Source organism: Paracoccidioides brasiliensis, assembly GCF_000150735.1.
Source record: "Paracoccidioides brasiliensis Pb18 unplaced genomic scaffold supercont2.1, whole genome shotgun sequence".
In the NCBI taxonomy this organism is placed as follows: Eukaryota; Fungi; Ascomycota; class Eurotiomycetes; order Onygenales; family Ajellomycetaceae; genus Paracoccidioides; species Paracoccidioides brasiliensis.
The window spans coordinates 2,754,131-2,771,747 of NW_011371358.1; the positions used below are offsets into that span (position 1 = coordinate 2,754,131).

Genomic DNA, 17,617 nt, shown 5'->3' on the forward strand with positions numbered 1-17,617 from the left:
TTGGAGAGGATTAACCTCATTGGGTGTGTCTCCAGAGAAACCACTCTGCCTTGGCTGTTCCTGGTAATCCGTCGGGAGTGCGGAGTGCATTCCAGTCATATATACCGTGACGTAGCATTCAGATATCGGTACAGAAAGTTCCTGCCCGTCTCAAGTTTGGTTCGGAAAGGCCTTAGTGCACATGATGCAACCCCGTTTGCAGCGGCGGCGTGTTTAAAAGCAAACATTATCTCTACTTATATGTCACGAATCCACGGCAGCTCACAGATTGACGCAACAAAGACTGCCTCGTTTTCTCCAGGCTTTATCAATGGTGCACATGTCGACTCGGAGCTCTGCCGCCCCCATATTCGTTCGGATTCGTGGTCCTGTAAGACCCGGAAGGCTTACTCTTTGTCCTCCGGGGCGAGTGCGACCCGGACGACACCTCCTCAAACACTTCAATAACATCATCTGAACTCGAAGAGGTACTCCCGCTCATGACGTCTACCACCTCCGGCCGCCGTCTGCGTGACTGGGAGTGTTGAGCTCTGCTATCTGCCGTCACCGTAGTCGTGTCATCGACGACGGCAGTAGTGCGGCCTCCAAAGATAAGAAAAAGGACCCATATAAATAAGACGAAGCCGCCAACCGTTCCAATGACTATTCCTACGACGACGCCGGGGGAGGAGGTGAAGGAGGAGTACGTTGAGGGTATCGAGATCATCTGTTCACGGCGGTGTAATTTGGAGGAGGAGGAGGAGGAAAGGGAAATTGATCGGGCCATTTCTCTAGATCTGGAGAGGAAGGATCCAGCGACGGATGAGAAGGAGGCTGATAATACATTGAGACGGTGTAATATATTGGGTCCTTTCTGGGGATTGAAGGAGTGATTGGACCATCCGATCTTGTTGGCGAGTGATTGGAGACCGCCAGCAGCAATGGCGGATAATGGTACAGGTGCCATCTGAGTTTAAAATTTTCTCTCTATCATGAGATGGGAAATTCTACTAGATAAATTAATCCATCAAAGATATATTAACCTACATAAATACTCTATTCCCGAAACGTTGAGAACTAGGGGGTTTTGAGAAGTATCTATGGTAAGGACAATGTTTCCAATAGGAATATCTGTCTAAGATAATCATCGAATGGTGAGAAAGAATGTCGATAGATAAACAACGAGCTAGAAACGAAAGAAAATTAAAAGAGAAGCAAGAATTGGGAGAATTGGGAGAATTGGGAGAATTGGGAGAAAAATGAAGCTGGTGTGCAATAGAAAGAGTATTTCTGGATTGGGGACAAAGCCCAGCCTCGTGTTTTAGTTTAGGATGGCGGGGGATGACATATTGGGCTTGGCGTTCCCCGCATGGCTTAAGTTAACTACAACCCGGTGGCTGGGGCTTGGGGGGTGGCTAGTGCAGCCAAGCCTCTGCCCTACATGAGTCGGATGTTGAACTGCGAAGGGATGGCAATTGGATAGACACGGGTCAAGGCTGATGAGGGACAGGAACAGTAGAAGCAGTCACTCCGCCCGATTCAGCCAATTAAAGAAGTTCCCACGGTGACTAAGAAATATCCAGTAACTAGTTATGCACGGATGTGTGACTCCCAGACAAAAGCTATCCTGGCTTGGGTATCTAATGGCAAGTATACGAATGAATGTTCATGTGACTGTGCAGTTATATATATGCATACAAAGACCCAAGATGAAGAACTGTGGAGCCAGGAAATAAATATGCAAAGTACAAATTTAGTAAATATTATCTACGCTGTCATATCCCCATCCTCAGCATTCTCTCCATCCGTTTCTACCGGAGCTTCCGCAGTATCTGCTGTAGTGGCCACAGCAGGGGTGTGCCCATTTTGGCCATTTGTAGCCACGTCTATCACCTCGGATGGTTGCTCGGTGGTTGATGTGACAGCTGCCCGTCGTTTTTGTGTGGTGTTCACCAGCGGCGTGTCATCGTCATACAGCCGGAGTAGCATGGCTCGTCGTTCTTCCTTAGGCAGCATGAGGTTTAATGAGTACATGCTTCTCCAGAGCGGAAGGACCCTTCGCTCCCTAAATATATAAAATTAAGTAAAAATTACCGACAACAAACGAATTCCTGAGTGATAACGTACCGGAAGCCATCTTCATTGTTTGTAGGCTCGACTCGTAACACACAGCATCCCATATCAATATCCCTTGCCCATTCACCAATCTCTCCTAGCTGCTTCCAACCACCATCGTTTACCTTGGGGAACATCTCAATTAATAGCTTCCGCAAAGTCTCCTTTTGATATATCTTAACCACACGGCGGGGCCCAACCCAGGATTCCAGAATAGCAAGTCCATCGGTCTGAATGCGCCATGGGCAAACGTCTTCTCTTTGCACATCTTGTTTGACAAACATTTTAACACCGGAATGCACGAACTTGATTCCGGCTCCTTCGTTAGCGGTAAGGATATCACGAGATAGAGTACTGGTATAATATATTGTTTTTGCTGCGCGACCTTGAGAATTCCGAACCATGAAGCGGTCTCTCGGGAATTGCGGTGATATATCATAAAAGTTGAATATCTGATCAAACTCTGCGCTCTGAGGATCTAGATATTTGAATGGCTCCTCCATTGGCTGGCCAGGTTTTCGCTTGCCAGGAAGAGACGGCGCTGTAGATATCGTGGATATCTCCTGCGCAGGAGCAGCTTGTGTGCTGTCCTCCGGTTTTACTGTGGCATCCTGCCCATTGTGATTGATTGTTTCTTCGGTGGTTTTCTCAGGAGAAGGGACGGTCGGTGGGGTGAAATGGGTACCGACTACTTTTTGCCGTTTGTTTGCAGGATCTTCGCCTGATTGATCAATGGTTCTTTTCGGTACGCTCTGCGTTGACGGTGCTGAAGTAACTTCCGATACAGCGAGGGGTGCTTCATCCAACGTGGTTACTGCATCAACCGGCTCCCTGGTTGCATTTTGATCGGCTCCTGTTTCTGTCGTCGCTGTAGAAACTGCAGTGGACTTTTTACTCCCCTCAGGCCTTGCCTTAATGTCACTCCTCTTTTCTAGCACGGCGATGAAGAATGCACCAGTATCTTGTTGATGCGGATAAATACGCATGCAACGAGATAAATCGATACCTTCCTCCTCGGAGGGAGAGAACATGCCTTCCACCATCCTGCTAAGCGTCTCATCGCCTTGGGAGACGGCATCTTCTACATCTTTCCAGTTGGTCCATGTTCTTCCTTGCTTGTCCATGACACTCCAACTCTTCAGACCTGGGAACCTTTTCAGAGTGGGCAATTCATTGCTGCAATCCATGATGTGGACCTTGCTTGGACCACCGCAACGGTCAATAACACTCGCAATTACCGCTTCATTTTCAACGGGATTCATGCTGCATGTCGAGTACACTACTCGCCCTCCAACTTTCAGCATTTGTAAAGCCCGAGTAAGTATTCGACACTGCGTCGTATGTAAACCAAGTGCATTGGATGGGTTCCAGTCTTTCCATACATTGACATTCTTGCGTGAGGTTCCATCACCTGAGCAGGGGACATCGGCCAAAATCCGATCAAATTTCAGGTACCTATTCCTCACAGGTTTGCCTTCTGGTGGAGGCAAAGATGGCAATTTAATAGAAGGATACATTGTAGCGTCATGATTCGTAACGATCAGATTCGGCGAATTAAGGCGTTTCATTTGATGGATTAGTAAATGGGCGCGTTTGTAGTCATTATCGTTAGCTATGAGCAAACCCACCGATCTCCCATCGTCGTCCAAGCCGTCCAATTCTATTTTTCCATTAAGCAGCCTAGGAACGTCTGGGGCTCCCTCTTTTCTTTGAGTCTCAGCGCCATACTCCAGTTTCGCTGCAATCTCTGCCATTCTTTCCTCTTCTCCTGCATGAACCATTTCCATCAGCTGTGCTGATTTGCTCCCTGGTGCAGCACACATATCCAATACGGTCATGTTGGGACGTACATCCAGCAGCAGCGGCGGAATCATGCTCACTACTTCTTGGCGACTAATATTTCCAACTTCTGTTTCTGCGACGAGGAATTTTTGGAATGAAGCAAATGGCGCAAAACGGCGGATCACACTTTTTGGAGTTGTCATTGACCATGCTAATTGGTAGGGATACCAGGGCACGGGTTGGGGAGGATCGACTGGGTTGCCCTCATGGGTGATTGATGTGATCTTAGGAATATAGAAGTCTTTCAGACGTTCTTGCACAGCAAGGGCATGGCTGTATTTAGGAAAATCAGAGGCATGTCATCTTGTTAGCGCTGGTACGTCGAAAGTAGAAAGTTTAAGATGAGATCGATGGATTAACCAACCTTTTGGATCCAGTGAAACGGAAGCTGTTAGGCAGGTCCCGTCTAAGAGCAGCCCAAAATTCATCCTTTTCATCATCAGGAACAATATGGAGGCCGTTGTAATAATTTTCATATTTTTCATTCTCCCTAACCAATATCGTGGAGAAATCTGGTCGACGACCGCGATTGCCCGCACCACCACCGCTCTTAGGAGCTGAGTCAGAATGAAGGAAACTATGGACAGGGGAATTGGCCTACACTTACTTTTTTATTCCCGCGTTTGCCCATGTTCAGTGATATTTTTCTTGAATCGATGTTCACCGCAGTATCATAGACTTGAGCTTGAAATTTGAAGCTTGTAGGAGGACTATGGAAAAACGTCGGCCCGCTAGGATTTTGGGCTCCAGAGATCACAAAGTAATTACTCCGTACCCTGATGTAATAACTAACTAGTTATAGTTAATAATGATAAAGAAGTTTTATATATTTTAATATTCAAGAAAATATCAGCTCTAGAATGCAACTAGATTTACAACAAGATGCTTTTAGCAATCATTCATTATCAAAGTCATCATGATTCTTTTATTAAACTCAGAACACACTAGTTACATTATTTGCAGATAACCGGGCCCTAGAGGCTTAGTAAGCTACCGCTCACCTGCAACCTGCTGGTCGGGCCCTCTTACGAGGGCCCGCCAGCTCAACCGTAATCCGCCATCTCAACGTTACTGCCTGCCTATACCCATGACATTCAGCTAATTTTTCAACGAATTGCTCTATATTTTATATATACAAGTAGATTATAGTGTAAATGAATTATCTCTGAGATTTCCTTGTAAATTTGGTGGCATTCACATAAATGCCTTTATCTCTGCAATACCTCTTAAGTTCCTTCATAACCCTCTTCCATTTTGGCCGCAATTTCTCCAATGCCTCCTCCATATCAACCTTCTTATTAATTGCCGTCATTTTGCGGCAGTAGCTTGCGGATATGACACCTCCCTTATTAACCACCCTCCGCGAGCCGCGGAGGCGGCGTTCTCGAGCCAGCGTGGCAGCAGAGGTTTGAGCTAGCTCCTCCTGCAAAAGAGCCACTGTATTGGCCATTGCAATACTACCCTTATAAAGCTTTTGTAATCCCATATAAATATAGTCCGCGTCATAGTTGTCATCCTCCTCCAAATCCTCCAGTTTCCGCTTATATCGATTGAATTGGTGTATGGTGGAAGGAGTATACCAGGTCTCTGAGTCGGTGGAAACAGACCCCTTGGATTCCATAGGAGTTGATTCAAACTCACGTAATTTATTAAGGACAACTGACGGATTGAATGGAACCAGACCAGTTGCTTTCCATCCTTGCTTGATTGTATGAACCTTGAACGTTGCTTTCCAAATAGAGGTGATAGCATGAAGAAATTCAACCTTTGTGAACTTCTCACAACCACGTCGCGTAGCTTCCTCGACTGCGGCAGAATGATGATGTTTAAAAGCCTGAAAAACACCAACGTCCAGAGGCTGTAAAAGATGACTAGTGTGAGGAATTAAATAGAAAGGTATGATGTTGTGCTTGTCACAAAAAGTCATAAATTCGAGGGTGCAATGGGAATCAAATCCATCTAATAGAAGCAGACGGTGGGTTCCTTTGATGCGGGCTTTGGTGGAGCGATGGAAGTGCTGAATCCATTGAAAAGAGATCTGATCATTATTATAGCCAGTGTCGGACGTAGCTATCATGGCATCCTTCTCTATTTCATCTGTCCACCGCTCTTGTAGCTGCTTTGCAGTGAGAATATATAAAGGAGGGATAGTAAAGCCATCAGTTGCAATCCCTTCAATGATTGTAAGAGTTTCCCTGTTATTTGAACTGCCAACATAGGTTCTCCTCCGAGGATCTCGCGTTATAATCCACTGATCACGGCCGATTCCTATTCTGAACCCCGTTTCATCAAAGTTGTAGACATCACAGTCCTGGATCCCATGCTTCTCTTTTATCTCCTTAAAGCGGTTAAACCAATCAAGAATGAATGAAGGTTAGTGAGCCTGTTTCCGCAGTATATCAATGGTCTTTTGCTTGCGTACATTATACTCTGGATGACGTTGAAGGAATCTTTTGACCCAGTGCTCTCCAAGCCCGGGTGGAGGTGTGGTGAGATCGGTATGACTCTGCGCAAGTAGAAATTTGGCAGCACCAAAGATCATTGAATGATTGAGAGGTAGGCCTAGCTTATCTAGGGATTCTATATAGAAACAGAGTGATTTTTCCTGGCCAGATGATAATAGTCAATTAGCAGGGGTTCATTCAATTTGAGAGACGCGACCATTATAACGATTCAGCAGCCGGGAGTAGGGAACTTCAAATTTTCACGCCAATGCTTTAATATTGGGATTTTCAACATTGGATATTGAAGATAATGCATCTGCGATCTTATTCTCTATTAAAATATATGTAGAAGACATCACGTTGGGTGGTTATTGCATATTAAGAACAGGGATTTGCAAAAATAATCATATTTTGAAAATAATCGCGTTGAGATGGCGGGCCCTCGTAAGAGGGCCCGACCAGCAGGTTGCAGGTGAGCGGTAGCTTACTAAGCCTCTAGGGCCCGGTTAGATAACCAGTTAGTTAATTAGAGCCTTAAAGTCTACTAATCAATTGACTAACATCCCCTCAGAGAGTCGGACACCCAATTAAGTCAGACACCCAGTTCAGTCGGACACCCAATTGAGTCGGACACTAAATTCGATATATACAGAGTATTTTGATTTTAATTGTAATTATTATTAAACAGAAAAAAAATTCATTAAAAATTAAATTATACTAGCATTTGAATATTTTTCTTCTTTTATGTTCAATAGTTTTATAGTTACTATATTTCTGTGAAGTATGTATTTATAATTACAAAATACAAGATTCAGCTTTATGATTAATTATTTGTATGTTCAACAGATAACTAATTAACTAACTAGTTAGTTAGTTACATTATAGATTAGTAAGATTTTATGCTTCTTCCCTTGTAAGATCTCCTCTATATTGAATTAATTTTTATTTAAAGTAAATATATTCTGATATTACTTCTTTATAACTGAGATAGTAATCGTAATAGGGGGTATATGGTTGAATATAATTGGCTGAACAGGTTCTAAAGGTGATATCTCTTCAATCTAGGCGTAGATGAACGGGAGTTTAGATTGCCAACTAGGTAGGCTCTTTCAACGAATACTAAGGTGATTCTCAAAAAGAGGGGTTCGGGGAAGGATTTCCTTATATACATTGCTAGGCCGTTGCTAGGCAGTTGCTAGGCAGTTTCCGTAGCCCTTTTCGGACAATGCCATCACATTCACCAGCTATTATTCATTATCCCAATAAAAATATGCACATTGAAACTAAATAGGACTGAATGAATCTCATTATTGCTGATATCTGAGATAGCATGAAAAGTTATTTACTTTTGTTAGTAACTGTTCAGCATGAGGTGAGGACTTTTGGCTTCAAATTCAGTGATTATGTATTCATTATCATTGCCAATTCTTTTTTCTCTGTTCTCCATCTCTCATCTGTCAACCAACCGTAATCCTCTCCAATCTTTATAGGAGTTATATACATAGGTGAAGCTCACTCAATATTGCATGATGAACAATGGACTTTTGTCATTAACGCCGTGACCACCAAGTTTTTCACTTTTACAAACCCATCTCTGCCACTCAGCCCTTATCGATTCCATCCTCGCCACACATTCCCAAACCTACCTTAATTTTCTTCAAAGTTTCCAATTCCGATGAACATGCAATTTACTGCATATATTCCCCATTCGTCTCTTTGTGAATGACGTCAAACAACGGTTTCGCGTTGAAGTAGCCTGCGCCTGGTGAACCGATAGTTTTATACGTATATAATGCATCCTCATCGTTGATTTTAATGGTAGCCCCTCCACGACCTCCGGCGGCAGCATCGGCCATCAATTGGGACTGGCAACATTTTTCCAGAGACACAAACCAAAAAACTGCCTCTTCAATTGTTTTGCCAACTGTCAGAAGGCCGTGGTTCTGGAGAAGAGCGGCCTTCTTGTTGCCTAGAGCGTTTGCGATATTTCTCCCTTCCTCTTTGGCAAGGACGACGCCTTTGAACTGTTGGTAAACGGCGTGGTCCTGTTACCATACATATGTTAGAACGAGGGACACAACTTCGCATGCATTTCAAATGGTTGTATTGGGTAAGATGGGCTGCTAGAATTGCTTGAGTATAAGATAGCAGCAAGATATCCGCGTGGCTGAAAATGAGTTTAAATAACGCACTTTATGAAAGGCACAGGAGTCCTGGGTAATGATATCCAGTGGCCTGCCAAGGGCACAGAAGGTACGTCCATAGATGCTATGACTATGCGCAGCGCACATCACATCAGGGCGGGCCTCATGCACTGCAGCATGGATCATATAGGCTGCCGTGTTTAACAAACGGACCTTCCCACCCGCAATAACCTTTCCGTCATGGTCAACCTGAATAAGATCGGAGGCATTGATAAGGGAGAAGGCGACGCCAAATGGATTGACCCAAAATGTCGTAGGGTCCACAGGATCCCGCATCGTAATATGACCGGCGACTCCCTCGTCAAAGCCATATTTGCCAAAGATACGGAATGCAGCGGCTAATCTGCCTTTGAGGTATTCCCGTTCTTTATACTTGTCTCCGAAAACTGGTGGTTTAGGGAATGAGGGCATTTCCTGACCATCAGCTTGAAGAATAGCCTCAGTAGAAGTCGCCATCTCGGTGACGGTAGTTGATGGAGGAGCCATTGTTTTGGACTGTAAGATTAATTTTAGTCGTAGATAAAACACAACGGAAAATCTGAATAGATATTTAATGAGATTTTAACAGGTTTTTATTAGAGAAGCAAACAGGAATGCCTCGGTATTTCGTTTTCCCCCGCCCCAATCCCCATCTCCCTACCGTCCCCTAAATTTTTAGCGGCTTATTAACCAAAATATTTGGGGTGGTCGGTGGCCAATCTCTGTTGGGATGGTTGATTCTGTGGGACGGTTCAATCTCTCATATTGGGAGGCCTAGCTAGCTATCTAATATACGCCGTATCACGTGCGGCGGGGCGGCAACCCGGGCCACATACGCCCAACAGATTCTCCATTGGTGGGCTAACTTATGTGGGATGGTTGGTTCCTTGGGAAGAACTAGCCAGCTAACTAATATACGTGATGTCACGTGCGGTAGGGGCGGCCGACAAACTAATAATCTCGTGCTGAAGCTTTGGAGGTGTGTACGGAGGTGTGTACGGAGGTGCGGAACAAAAGTAATGTATTGCAAATACCCCCACCTAATTTGTATGGAATAGAAAGTAGCTTTGATATTCAAATAAACAAATACTTCATACTCTGTTCTCTACCCCTGATTCCCACCTCAACAACCTACCTCATTTGAGTGAATAACTTGCACAATCCTATATTCAAAAGCCTTTTTCAACTGCTTTGACTTCTACAAATGCAATTATGCCACATCATTTTATTGAACTGTGAGTTCAAGCTCTTACTCTAGTGAGCATTGGCTATACTGCTCTTGAAACCGAACTTCAGCTTCAAATCTCTTTTCATGTGATTCAGAAGATTCAACAGTGAGTTACTGAGTGAAAATATGATTCAAAAAGTTTGTAATAGCTCAACTAGAGGCATGAATGATAACAAGACAAAAGCTCAATTCATCTATCTAACTAGGTAGCTGCGACGAGAATACTAAACTGTGGATTAGAATGTGGAATGAACGAGCAGCCGAATATATGTAGGTGGTTGAGGATCGGAGCGGATCAACCTTGAGCACCGAATATGGTTGATATCCCATATTACCAGCGACTGCGCCGTAACACTAAGCAGTTTCTATGAGATAGTTGTTTACAGAGTAGTTGTTCATGAGGTATTTGCAGGGTGATTGCTATGCTGTTGCTAGACAGTTGCAATTACTCTTTTCAGCCCAGTGGCCTTACGCCGTCAAGTAGTCCGGACCGGGCCCGTTCTACGCTGTCATATGATAATAGAAGTACTGAATTCATGCTCTATAAGTAGTAGATTGACCATTTCTCATACAGTCATGATTCATAAAGGCTATTCTCTCTCATTCATAAAGATTATCTATTGAACTAGATTCTTCTTCCATAGAGGTCAGTTTTTGATTTTTTTTAACTGAGCATTTATATATATATATATATATATATATATATAATTCAACTGTGAAGTCTATAGGCCAGAGAGAAATAAAGAATGTTATATAACTTAGAAGCAGCTCTAATAGTTGTAATTTGCTGAGGTTTATAAGCTTTAATGACCAATAAAAGCCTGGCTTCCTGATTAGAAGCCCTCTTGACGGGGGTGGTTGGCATCCTGAAATTTTTAATAAGCATGAATGAATGATTTGGATGAAAGGTTTGATCCGTTAGGTGATTGATTACGCTAACATCTTGTCTGACAAAGCAAATTCGACAGCCACGACACGTGATCGTCGCCTCCGACGTTTGGCGCGGATTGTCGCTGCAACGTGAAAACCTTGGAAGAACGTCCAATTCGTGGTTGGAGAAGCGAGAGAATTCTCGTGGCGCCATGCTTACATCTTGGGGGTGCTAAAAGATGATTAGATCTGACAGCTGAGTGGCATGCATGTCAACATTAGCCCCTTCAGAATGCAAGACGGTTGGGCCGCCATTTGAAATATCAAGATGTCTCACGGCATTATATTATATGCAACATATCCGATCATCATCATATTATTATTATTAACTATAATTAGGGATTACTGCTGACATGGATCGAGACAAGGAGCTTAGCCAAGGATGGTTTACTCCGTCGATAACTATATATGTGGAGTTGTTTGCGCTAGCCGAACACCAGGGAATGAAACCACGAACTCCCCCCCCCCCCGGGTTAAAGCTCCAGGACCCCCGGGTTAAAGCTCTAGGAGTTTTCTCCCTTGGGATCTCAACGTTTTTCTCTCCGCCTTAACCATCATCTTGTAAACTCGGATATGCACTTACGCTTCAATTCGAGCTCTTGAATTTCGGACCCAAACTTGTACAAAGCAATGAGCGGAGCTAGGAATCGAACCTGCTTGTTGTCTACAGCGCATTTCCCGCCACTTCAATGACATGGACTTCGGAAGCAACACAGATCATTGTTTGTACCGTGATTTGTTCTCTTCAAATTACCTTTCGATGCGGCTACCGGTTGCTTGCTAGATGCGACATGATCAAATCCCCTACTCGATCATGGGGCCCAGATGATAGCTGGATGGCGTTCGCGTTCCTTCCACTCATGTGCCGGTGTGTTTCCATGATCAGGGTGTTTACTCTTAGGTTATCTCCCTCCATCGACGACCAGGTGCTGGCTCAAAAACTCATATTATGCGGTCGCGTATTCTATGCTCTTTAGTCAGTTTTATCTCCCTGCTCTTCCCTCCTCATTTTCTTCTTTTTCTCCTTTCCATCTAGTTTTGAAGCCGTACGTTTTACACAACTTGCCCGAATGATGGAAAAGCGGGACGTAGAAGAAAGAAGTGGCATTTCTCTGTCTAACAGATTTTTGCGGTATTTCTAGTCTGTGGTGCATGAAACTCTGCCTGTTGCGGTTTTATAAACGCCTAGAGACCGGTTCCAACAAAGTTCATTATTCCCTTCAAGTCCTGCGAGTCTTCATCGTGGTGACTTTCCTTGCCACCTTGGCAGCAACAGTTCTTGAATGCAAACCACTATACATGTACGTTATCCCTATTTTCACTTAAATATGCCTAATAATTGTTATGGGACAGATTTTGGGATCATGACTACCTGCGCCGTAAGTGTACTAGAATGGGCATTGGGTTTACCGACCTCCCTTGATATTTGTTGCCGGGTCTAAGCCTGTTGTGCCAATTCAGATCCTTGTCGGAAAGGCATGTCTAATTTGCTCACAATGGGCGCCTTGAACATCGCAACCGATCTTGCTTTGATTCTCTTCCCCATTCCAATGCTCTGGAGAATGACTTCGCTCGATTTTCAGGCGTAAGTGCGAGATGTTGTGGCCTATCACTGAGTTTATAGAGTAGGATTTTTTTAACTTTTGGTACAGAAAGATACAATTGACTCTGCTGTTTTTGGTCGGCACTTTGGTTATTGCAATAACAATTACGCGATTGCCTCTTATACTGAATCATTCTGTCGCTCAATCTACACGTTCTCTGGTACGTATTCTTTATTATTGGAGAGTTTCGCATAATAGGTAATACCCAATACTAACAGTGAGCAATTATGTTAAAAAAAAAAAACACTGCAGTGGGCATCTATCGAAATCGTTTGTGCCAGCGTTGTTGCTAATGCATCATTTTATTATGCTATTTGGCAGGGGTCAACTCGGTTGCACAATCAACCGTCGGCCTATGTTGACCCGTATTCACTATTCCAGCTTTCATCTCGGCGCAGAGATGATAGTGCTAGCTGTCTGAACTCTCACCAAATTCAGGCGACTGGCTCCATCTGACGTCATCTAACCGCCTCAACCGCTGGTTTCTAATTCTCGATGTACAATTTTTTTGCCCTTGAAATCAGGAGAAGCCCTAAAAGCAAGATTAGGGGCATATGGCAAATTACCCGGGAGATATTCCACATCGCTACACAACGTCGCATTGCTGTCACAGCTTAATGGCATTCCTTTCACCTCCCCGATTTTGACTCTTATCCCCTGCCTATACTCTTCGGGTCGCCAAAATTTCCCCGGCTCTCAAATTCGAGAAAATAACATTTTCTTTTGGGCCCGGAAGACTATCCCTGCCTCTGCTACAAAGGAATATGAGTATGGAGCTCCAAATTCCTTTAGCTCATACCGCCTCCCCCCCTCTTCCCCCATCAACCAGCTTACTAAGAGATCGTCTTGGTTGATAGCGGATGATAACTATCTAACGATGACCGCAACTTTTGCTTTGGCCGTCAGCGAGTTGGACATTACGTTGGTGCGCACCAGAGTGTCCTTTCGGAATGGTTTGGCTTCATTGGAATTTCCAGATGCAATTCAGAAATCAAAAGGAATAAATGCGATTCCATTGCTTGCAGTTAAGCTCCCTGGCTACCCTTATCGGCTAGACATATTCCAGTATTGAATGTATCAGTTGGATGATGTTATGGTCCAGACAACGGTGAAATTTCGGATTCGAGCTCGACATCAAAATGCAAATTGCTACTATATTCTTTCAATTAAGTATCCGCATATGCACCACAGGAGCAGTCGATTATTTCCCGAATTTTACCTCAACTAGGCAACCTAAAGTGATCTCATTTTGACTCACCTTCTCAGAGGCCTTTTCCATCCCTTTGCACACACTGCTCAATTCTCCACACTTGTACGCGGAGAACTGTTGTCCCACACGAATTTAATCAGCTCGAAATTTGCCTGCGGAAATTAAATGCGTATTCGTTCTGTGCAACACCTGGTAAGTTACCGCAATCAATCAACTGCTTTCCTTCCCGGCTACTTGCACTGTATACGTGCTTCATGCCGTGCTCTTGATATAAAAATGTAGTTTTGAGCGAACTCCTGTGGTAAATCAGCGGTTGTGTCCAGCTATTAAGTTGCTTTTCTCCACCATTGTCTTCTAACTGTCCTACATTTGGGTGTTACAATTGCCATCTGTGATTCCTCAAAAATACTTTTGCGACTGCTTATCTCAACCCTTCTTTCAAATGCAACGCTGAGCACTATGCCTCAATTGAATAATGCTCCGTGATGATCCTGTTAGAGTAGCCGGCCTGGCAAAGAGAACGTTGTACTTATTGGTAGGACGACTCCATACTTGTTCCCGGTGAAACATAAGGCGGACCCAATCCCGACATCCAGGAACATCACCTCATTTCGTGGGCAAAGTTTTTTTTATTCTTTTCTGTCTCTATTTATGTAGGATGAACTCTGAATGAATAGGATTCCGGATTGCTCAACGTATCTATGAGAAATTAATTATACTGTTCATCAAATGGAGACAGCCTCCAATTCTGAGAAATTGACCACAGAAGGCTTCGAGAGAAGCCAACAGGGGCGCATTACTGATGGTACCTTTATCGATGACTCAGAAGATGCTTGTCTCGACTATTCTGGCGTAAGAAAGAGATTGAGTCAAGAGGAAATTGCGCTTGTCAAGAAGCTGGATAGATGGATCATGGTAATATTTAAACAGGTGCCCTTTCATGGAGTCAGATGCTAATAGATTGCAGCCAACTCTTTGGGCTATGTACTGGCTTAATTATCTCGATCGAAATGCCATCGGTAAGATATTCGTGTGAGAGATCTCATTTGTTTGCTAGCCCCATGCCTACGAAGCACCAATTGTTGAACCTTAGGTACTCTCGGGACGGAAGCAAAGCTTACATCGATGCGACAGCACTCGCCCGGCTAGACAATCTCGAGGAGGATCTCGACCTCAAGGGCAACGGTAAGGCCTGACCAAATCCAACTCGAGAACAATCTACAACATGTGCTCACACAAGTTTCCAGAATACAACACATGCATATCTATTCTCTTTGTCGGATACTTAATCGGACAGATACCATCCAACATGTATCTCACAAGAACTAAACCATCATACTACATGTCGACATTCATGGCTCTGTGGGCCATTGTTTCCGGCTTAACAGCTGTAGCAAAGGATTTCAAGGGCCTCTTGCTAACACGCTTTTTCCTCGGAGTCTTGGAGGCCCCCTATTACCCCGGTGCGTTATACTTACTATCAATCTTCTATACTCGAAAGGAGATAGCAACTCGGATTTGCATTCTCTACTCTGGCAATATTTTAGCCACGGCTTTCGCAGGTTTAATTGCTGCCGGTATTTTTGAAGGAATGGATGGTCGTGCGGGTATTAGGGGATGGCAGTGGCTTTTCATCTTACTCGGAATTGCTACGTTTGTAGTCTCCCTTGGATCAGCCTTTACACTCCCGGACGATCCACTGAGCACCAGATGGCTCACACCGAAAGAACGGGAACTAGCCGATAGTCGCATCGCTCGTGAAACCGTTGGCTGGCAAGCACAAACCACGACCTGGGCTGGTCTGAAAGAAGCGGCCAAGGACTACCGCATGTGGATATTTGCCATAATGCAGCACTTGCATCTTGGTGCCAATGGATTCAAGAACTTCTTCCCTACAGTGATCCAGACCCTTGGGTTTAGTAGACTAATAACACTAGTTCTGACATGTCCACCGTATCTGATTGCTGGCCTGGTCTCTGTCTTCTGGGCGATGAGCTCTGGGAGATTCAACGAAAGAACCTGGCATATAACGGCAGCCAAGGCCATTGCAGTGGTCGGTTTCGCAATCGCATGCGCTACCCTCAATATGGGGGCTCGATATGCGGGGATGGTAATTTTTACCACTGGCACCTATGGGGTTAATTCGATCGTTTTAGGTTGGGTGGGTTCCACCTGTGGCCAAACGAAGGAGAAGAAATCGGCATCCCTCGCAATAGTCAACACCATTGCCAATGTAGCTTCAATATGGACTCCTGTGAGTTTGCTTCTCAAATGATTTTCGTGATTGCATTTTGTGACTCCATTTATGAAATTCCTTGCTCATACCTTTGCCACAGTATCTTTGGCCCGATTCAGACAAGCCACGTTACTTGATCGCCATGTCTTCCAGTATTGGACTGTCGATTGCAACGGTGGTCGCGGCATGGTTTGTGCGCAGTATTCTCAAGAGGATGAATCAGAAGATCAAGCATGAGAGCGATGCGGCTGTCCTCATATATGCTTATTAACTCTTTGCAAATTTGCAAAAGTCCATTTTGATTTGACCTTGTGTCTGCCTATTTTGACAGACAGGGAATATACATAGGCAAATATTCAAATGCGGCTATTTTTCTATCCCGATTATCAAAATCTATAGCAAATGCATTATCAGCTTCAGGTCCTCGATTTTAAGTCTACCTACACCACGATTTGCTGGTTTTTAATTATTAACTAACCAATTTACTGAGGTTGAGAGGTGACAATGATTGTTACAGGTTCCAAACATCAAGCGCAGAATTTTGAGACGTATCTTGTTCGAATCAAACAGGCGCCGGTGTTTGCATTTTCGAGAGCACGAACTAGGCGCATAAGATGAAGAGTGGATTACCCGAAAGGGGACAAAAGTGAGAAGTTAGGAGGTATGACTGCAGGGGTTTTGATGATGTTTGGTTCACGTTTTCTCCGTTTCGGAGACTTTTTTTTTCCTTAAAACCCCAAGTTCCCTCAATAATCCCCGTTTTTATTTCCTGCTACGATGGCACAACTGCTGATCGTAAATAGCCACCATCGCCCTCAGGATAACCCAGATGATTCGGTGGATATGTTCCGTTGAAATTCGTTTTATGGCACCCTTACGACTATAAGCCTTCTTAAAAAATATGGTCATCGCTGCATCCAGTACACCGCCCCTCGCAACAACGAAATCAGGCCTAACTCTACACCATGCTACCCTTTCCGATATATCCAAAATAGGCGACCATTTTGTCCGCGCTTTTCACCCAAACAACCCTTTTAATCAGAAGCTCATACCAGATACCCCACTAACAAGGGCTTGGTGGCTGGAATGGCATCTCAATGCCTTCAAGGACGAAGGGACGGTTTTCCTTGTCTGCAAGGACGGGGGCACACCAGTGGCGATATCTAGATGGATAAAGCCAGCAAATGAAGATGGGGGGATTACGACAGATGGGTTCGGGGGGGAGGAAACGGTGGATGTTCATCGAACACCAGAATTCACAGAAGATCATGACCTACAGCTTTGCCAGGAGTTTTTTGGCTCTTTTGAACACTACCGGAAGGAGTTAATGGGAAGGAGGAGGCATTATTGTAAGTTTCTTTTTATTCCACTCTCTGAAGTATATTGAGCCGTCTGAAGTGGCTGGGAATGTAACTGGATCATCTTCGTTATTCAGATCTGGAATTCATTTCTACGGTTGAGGAATACAAAGGCCAGGGGGCAGCCAGCATGATGATCAAATATGGACTCGATCTGGTAGATGCAGAAGGAGTGGAGTGCTATGTTGATTCAAGTCCAGATGCATTGGCCATGTACGAGAAGTTCGGTTGGGTCAAGGTCCATGAGAAAGAATTCATGCAGCTGGGCGATTTCCGCTACGTAGAGAGTTATTGTGTCAGACTAGCGGTGAGAAAGAAAAATTAAGCTTGAGATTGGGAGAATTGATGGGGAAGGATGAGATGCTGGAAGCTACATTGTGTACCAAATTGAATAATCGTATACTGGAAATTCATTGCTGGCTACATTTGCTCTCTTATTCCTGTTGAGAAGTTTAAGTGTGAAGATAAGAGTTCATGCGGTACAATGC

The 17,617-nt window shown here is 44.2% G+C and overlaps 6 protein-coding genes across 6 annotated transcripts; 3 read left to right on the plus strand and 3 right to left on the minus strand.

The window, feature by feature from the left end:
* Positions 1–307: 307 nt before the first annotated feature.
* Positions 308–946, minus strand: PADG_00851 (uncharacterized protein; the record flags this gene model as incomplete). The annotated part of the gene is made up of 1 exon (XM_010758218.1): positions 308–946. The coding sequence occupies one exon, from the start codon at positions 944–946 to the stop codon at positions 308–310; it is 639 nt and encodes a 212-aa protein (XP_010756520.1).
* An 800-nt stretch (positions 947–1,746) lies between these two features.
* Positions 1,747–6,478, minus strand: PADG_11157 (tRNA (cytosine-C5-)-methyltransferase; the record flags this gene model as incomplete). The annotated part of the gene is made up of 7 exons (XM_010758451.1): positions 1,747–2,044; positions 2,107–4,209; positions 4,301–4,485; positions 4,544–4,724; positions 4,938–5,015; positions 5,160–6,274; positions 6,359–6,478. 7 exons carry the CDS (start codon positions 6,476–6,478, stop codon positions 1,747–1,749), a joined length of 4,080 nt encoding a protein of 1,359 aa, XP_010756753.1.
* Positions 6,479–8,068: 1,590 nt separating this feature from the next.
* PADG_00852 (uncharacterized protein) lies at positions 8,069–9,070 on the minus strand (the record flags this gene model as incomplete). Its single annotated transcript, XM_010758219.1, has 2 exons — positions 8,069–8,425; positions 8,573–9,070. The coding sequence occupies 2 exons, from the start codon at positions 9,068–9,070 to the stop codon at positions 8,069–8,071; spliced, it is 855 nt and encodes a 284-aa protein (XP_010756521.1).
* A 2,442-nt stretch (positions 9,071–11,512) lies between these two features.
* Positions 11,513–13,397, plus strand: PADG_00853 (uncharacterized protein; the record flags this gene model as incomplete). The annotated part of the gene is made up of 7 exons (XM_010757706.1): positions 11,513–11,697; positions 11,864–12,022; positions 12,075–12,100; positions 12,183–12,306; positions 12,374–12,485; positions 12,647–12,731; positions 12,850–13,397. The coding sequence occupies 7 exons, from the start codon at positions 11,513–11,515 to the stop codon at positions 13,395–13,397; spliced, it is 1,239 nt and encodes a 412-aa protein (XP_010756008.1).
* An 867-nt stretch (positions 13,398–14,264) lies between these two features.
* On the plus strand, positions 14,265–16,042 carry PADG_00854 (uncharacterized protein; the record flags this gene model as incomplete). The annotated part of the gene is made up of 5 exons (XM_010757707.1): positions 14,265–14,450; positions 14,503–14,554; positions 14,670–14,720; positions 14,783–15,789; positions 15,872–16,042. 5 exons carry the CDS (start codon positions 14,265–14,267, stop codon positions 16,040–16,042), a joined length of 1,467 nt encoding a protein of 488 aa, XP_010756009.1.
* Positions 16,043–16,672: 630 nt separating this feature from the next.
* PADG_00855 (uncharacterized protein) lies at positions 16,673–17,454 on the plus strand (the record flags this gene model as incomplete). The annotated part of the gene is made up of 2 exons (XM_010758220.1): positions 16,673–17,120; positions 17,207–17,454. The coding sequence occupies 2 exons, from the start codon at positions 16,673–16,675 to the stop codon at positions 17,452–17,454; spliced, it is 696 nt and encodes a 231-aa protein (XP_010756522.1).
* Between the last annotated feature and the right edge of the window lie 163 nt (positions 17,455–17,617).